The sequence below is a fragment of the Helobdella robusta genome (assembly GCF_000326865.2).
Source record: "Helobdella robusta unplaced genomic scaffold HELROscaffold_1, whole genome shotgun sequence".
Taxonomy (NCBI): domain Eukaryota; kingdom Metazoa; phylum Annelida; class Clitellata; order Rhynchobdellida; family Glossiphoniidae; genus Helobdella; species Helobdella robusta.
Window position 1 is genome coordinate 12,869,526 of NW_008703570.1, and position 5,223 is coordinate 12,874,748.

Here is a 5,223-nt window from a genome sequence, read left to right on the forward strand (position 1 = left end):
AAACCACAGTTTAAATAGTACGAGTTAAAATTAACAACAATGAATATGCTTAAAATATTGGTAAAATAAATGAAGTGGAGAGAGAGAAAGAGAGAGAGAGAGAGAGAGAGAGAGAGAGAGAGAGAGAGAGAGAGAGAGAGAGAGAGAGAGAAAGATAAACCAAAATGAGAGAATAAAAAAGAGGAGCTATATTAGGGTAACTTTAAAGGGGACTAGATAACTGTCAATTGTGACTTTGGATCGTCATGAAAGCTGCTCCAGTAGCTATCCTTACACCCGTAAATATCCGGTTGTTGTTGTTTATCTACATCGATGACGTCATGATGACGTTTGGGTGTTGTGATGCATAATCCAGTCTGTCTCCAGAACTCCTTTATCAGACTGTCAACGCGTTCGTCCAGCTTCTTCTTTCGCTCTGAACTCTTTCCACCACCATCATCGTCGTCGTCTTCAACATCATTATCATCATCGCCGCCGTCGTTAAAATCATTATCATTATCATCATCGTTATAATTGTTGTTATTATTGATTGGGATGATTAAAAACCTAGCCATCCAAATACCATTGCTCCTATCATCAACATTATTATTATTATTATCATTATTATTATTATTATTTTCATTATAATCATCATCATCATCAGCAGCAGCAGCACCGCCATCATTATCAGCACCTCCAGCATTATCGTCGTCGTCGTCGTCTTCATCTTCTCGAACCATCACTCTCCATATACCGGCTTTCAGTGGTTTCGTGATGTTGCTCAAGTCATGTGTCGCCATGGTGACGAGTTTCGGTATTTTGACTGCGCTGACGTATGCTACTACGTCATCCGGATCGACCAATCGCACTTCGACTTTCGCCTAGAGTGAATGAATGAATGAGTGAGTGAGCGAGCGAGTTGAGTGAATGAATGAATGAGTGAGTGAGCGAGCGAGTTGAGTGAGTGAATGAGTGAGTGTGTGTGTGAGCAAATAAGTGAGTGAGTAAGTGAGTAAGTGAGTGAGTGAGTGGGTGGCTACAATGATGTCATGGTGATGGTTACGGCGATGAAGTGATGATGATGATGATAGTGGAGGTGGATGAATGACTTCGATGCAAAATATAGCCAGATGTCACTAACTTCCTCTTGCAGTTGAAGCGTATGGAAAGCCACCACTAAATTGCTGTCCGGTCCAAATAGGGAAAGGTAATTCCTGAACATCATCTCTTTCTGCTCGTAATTTGAACCCACCTGGATAGAGAGAGAGAGAGAAAAAAAAAGGAGAAAGGGAGAGAATGAATGATAAATGAATGAATGAATGAATGATGAATGAATGAATGAATGAATGAATGAATGAAAACGAGAAAAAAGAGAAAGAACGAATAAATACTTGACGAACCACAAAAAAAATAAATGAATAACTGAATGAAAAAAAAAAGGAGAAAAAGAAACGACGGAATGAATAAAAAAACAAATAAAAGAATTAACAAACAAACCCAAACCTGCACACCAATGACCTTGCGACCTTTCCTCTTCCCAATTTCAAATGGAACAAACTCGAATAAGGCCTCAATTTTATCAGCACCACCACCACCACCATCACCACCATCACCACCACCACCACCATCATCATTACCATCATTAGTACCTAGGGGGCCTTCCAATGTTTCACCCTGACCCCATAGGGACCACGTTACAACCACCCCTCTAATTTTTTCTTCATGTTTGAAGACGTAGGCATCTAATAATGTTAATGAAAATAACGACGATCGCGCCTTTGTGGTACTACTAGTTTTAGCGGCTGTAGTAGCTGCAGCAGCTACAGCAGTAGTGGTAGTTAGGCTGCCGTACGTTTGCCGTGTTAGTCGCGTAAGCGATGACAAAAATGTGAGTAGAACTACTCTGTCATGACTAGATGACGATGAAGAAGAAGATGATGATGGTGGTGGAGATGGTGGTCGAGATGGAGTGTCGTTATTATTATTATTATTTTTATCATTATCATCGTCATCATCATCGTCGTCGTCGTCATCAGGAAGATCGCCACGATCGTCATCTACGTTCCAGATGTTCAGCCAAAATGAATCCATGGACGGCAGACCTGTGATGACGTCATCGTCATCATCATTTATCAGCATCAGCATCATCAGCATCATTTATCATCACCCTACTACACAGACACGCACACGCACACACACGCACGTCTCTAAAATTAACAGTAATAAGAGTTATCATATTTGATTAGATGCTCATACTATGGTTTAAAAACAAGAATAACAACAATCAAAATTATCATCACCACCATCACATCCCCATCACCAACACCACCACCACCACAACCATCATCATCATCATCATCCTTACCGGCATTACTGATGAGTAAAAAGTTTTCATCGACCTGATTGATAATCTCCTGGTTGACGATGGCTTCGAACTTTCGCGCGAAAAAATCCGGGTTATTCTTTGTCGCCTGTCGTCACCATAATCATCATCATCATTTTCATGATCATCATCATCACTACTACCATTTCACCTTTATAATCATCACCATCATCATCAACATCACCATCACCTTTATAATCATCATCATCATCATCATCATCATCATCACTACTACCATTTCATCATCATCAACATCATCATCACCATTATCATCATCATCATCATCAAGTGACCTTCAGTCTTTCAAGGTCGTCCATGGTGAAGTCATTGGGCGAGCAGCCACACCAATCGACTATGTGCTTGTACTGGCAGTTGCAACCTGAATGGTGACGAAGAAGAAGAAGATGACGACGACGAAGATGATGACGTCACTGATGACGATAATGTTGATGATGACCATGTTACGCAATTATCATTAACCCTGATGATGACAATGATAACGATCAAGGTGATCATCATGTCCATAGTATATTAACGTAAAAGACGACAACGATGAAAATGTTGATGATGATGACGTAGATGATGACGTCACAGATGGCGTAATAATAACCCTGCTTCCTTTTCCAGTTGGTACTATGTAGGTTATTGTTGATCATTGTGTGGCAGAAGCGGCTGTTTTGTAACATCGTGTGGAAGAATGACTGAAAAATGATGATGATCACGATGATTATTGTGATGATGATGATTGTGATTGTGATGATTGTGATGATGATGATTGTGATGATGATACTTGGGTCAATGATGATGACGATGATGGCATCGTCAGGTGAGGTATTATTACCTCAGCTGGCAGCAGCGCATACTTCCAGTACAGCTTGACCCCATTCAACAGCTGATCCGACCCATATGTTAAGTAGGTCACGAAGGATCTGTGCAGACCAATCCAATCGCTTCCCCCGTCCACGTTGACTCCGCCCATCAGCCTCCTCTCGCCCAATCGCCACATCCGATGCTCGCACTCTAAAAATAGCATCTCCAGACCCTGGCGCTGGATGAATCTGGTGGTGGTGGTGGTGGGGGGGTTGGGCTGAGGTCGTCGCGACAGTAGCAACCACAACGACCCCAACGGCGACGACAACAGCAACGATAATAATAACAGCAATAATAATAACAACAAAAAGAGCCGACCTAGCAGTATTTCTCCCGTGGGACTTCAAAAAGTTCATTCCCTCGTTCAGAGTCAGGAAGGCCTCCAGTTGCTCGATCGGCCTGGAAATTGTAATTATAAATATCCATGAATAATTATCATATTATAATTAAATGTAATTATAACTAATTATAACAGATCCGGTGGTATCAAATGTATCACTAATTTAAGAAGTGATAGTACAAGACGATCCACGCTCGCAGATTGAAAGTCATTGAAACAATGACAAATAAACTAGCTACATTAAAATTTTGAAAATTTAAAAAAATGTCGATCACTTACTTAATGGGATAATCTGACTCGCTGAGGTTAATGAAGTAACTCCAAGGCCAGGTTTTGAATGTCAAAGCCTCTTTCATTGTCGAAAGCAGCATCTCCAAGAGGCTTGAGCCACCCCAAATTGTCGCGAATCTTTTCTCCGCCATTTCCACGTTGTGTAATTTCGCGGAGAGGTTTGTCAGCATTTTGTGTAGGTAGTTTTGTCTCTGCGTGTGTTTGTTCATATGTAAGTGTGTTTGTCTGTTTGTTTGTGTTTGTGTGTGTTTGTGTGTTTCTGCAAGTTTGTATGCGTGTGTTTGTGTGTGCTTCTGAAACAATACATTATGCAATAGATCCATCCCTCAGCTGTCATCAATATAATCTTCATCTTCTTCACCATCAATATCAGCATCATACTCATCTTCTTCCTCGCCATCACCATCATCAATCTCATCACCATCACCCTCATCACCTTATCAACGTGTATGAGGTAGTAGTGGTGCGGACGATAGATGGACCTCAGAAGTCGGACCACCTGCCTGAAAGCTCGGCCAGTCAGCGAGAGTAAAAATAATATTTTGACCTTGCCGTCGTCTGATTCGCTGCTGTTGCCGGCGATGACGTCATTGTTGTTGCCGTTCGTGAAACCGTTGTTGTCGCTGCTAGCGGTGGCCTCCTTATTGAACACTTTTGCTGCAAAAATATTAAGAATAATAATAACAACCAATAATAATAATAACAACAACAACAAAAACAACAACAACAATGATAATAATAATAAAATCATTATTTTACTCACCGAAACCAGTTTTGAAAACTTCAATTGTTAGATAACCACCACAAGTAGTGATGTTATTATTATTATTATTATTATTGTTATTATTATTATTGTTGTTGTTATTATTGTTGTTGTTGTTGTTATTATTGTTGTTGTTGTTATTGTAAACCCTTTTGTGCCACTTAGCTCTTTTACTTTTCGCGCCATTCGTAACGTTCCAACTCGTCGTCAGTCCAGTGACATCATCACGTGTTGTTTTCATGTTGTTGTTGCTGTTGTTGTTGTTGATGATGCTGATGTTGTTGTAGCTGGGACAGGGTCGATCGCATAGGCGTTGGTGCGTTTTTGCGGCCGATGTAGCGTTGAAAAACACGCTGCAGTGACATTCGACGCCGTATTCGACACCGGCATATGAAAAACCTTTGAAAAATATTTTCAAATGTGTGTATGCGTGTGTGTGCGCGCGTGTGTGTTGTGTGTGCGCGTGTGTTGTGCGTGCGTGTGTGTGGGAGAGAGAGAGTGAGTGAGTGAGAGAGAGAGAGAGAGAGAGAGAGAGAAAGAAAGAGAGAGAAAGGGAGAGAAAGAGAGAGTACAGTTTTATCATGAAAGTTACATGAG

The 5,223-nt window shown here is 41.0% G+C and overlaps 1 protein-coding gene across 1 annotated transcript in view; it reads right to left on the reverse strand.

The window, feature by feature from the left end:
- Positions 1-212: 212 nt before the first annotated feature.
- The window catches only part of HELRODRAFT_159777 (hypothetical protein), a gene marked incomplete at both ends in the record, with an annotated part of 5,711 nt that continues 700 nt past the window's right edge, over positions 213-5,223 (reverse strand). Inside the window, 11 exons of the mRNA XM_009011624.1 lie at positions 213-860; positions 1,121-1,231; positions 1,483-2,081; positions 2,345-2,450; positions 2,656-2,741; positions 2,973-3,063; positions 3,204-3,420; positions 3,551-3,631; positions 3,852-4,054; positions 4,300-4,520; positions 4,627-5,025. Coding sequence (XP_009009872.1) covers positions 213-860; positions 1,121-1,231; positions 1,483-2,081; positions 2,345-2,450; positions 2,656-2,741; positions 2,973-3,063; positions 3,204-3,420; positions 3,551-3,631; positions 3,852-4,054; positions 4,300-4,520; positions 4,627-5,025 — 2,762 coding nt within the window. The remainder of the gene's footprint in view (positions 861-1,120; positions 1,232-1,482; positions 2,082-2,344; positions 2,451-2,655; positions 2,742-2,972; positions 3,064-3,203; positions 3,421-3,550; positions 3,632-3,851; positions 4,055-4,299; positions 4,521-4,626; positions 5,026-5,223) is intronic.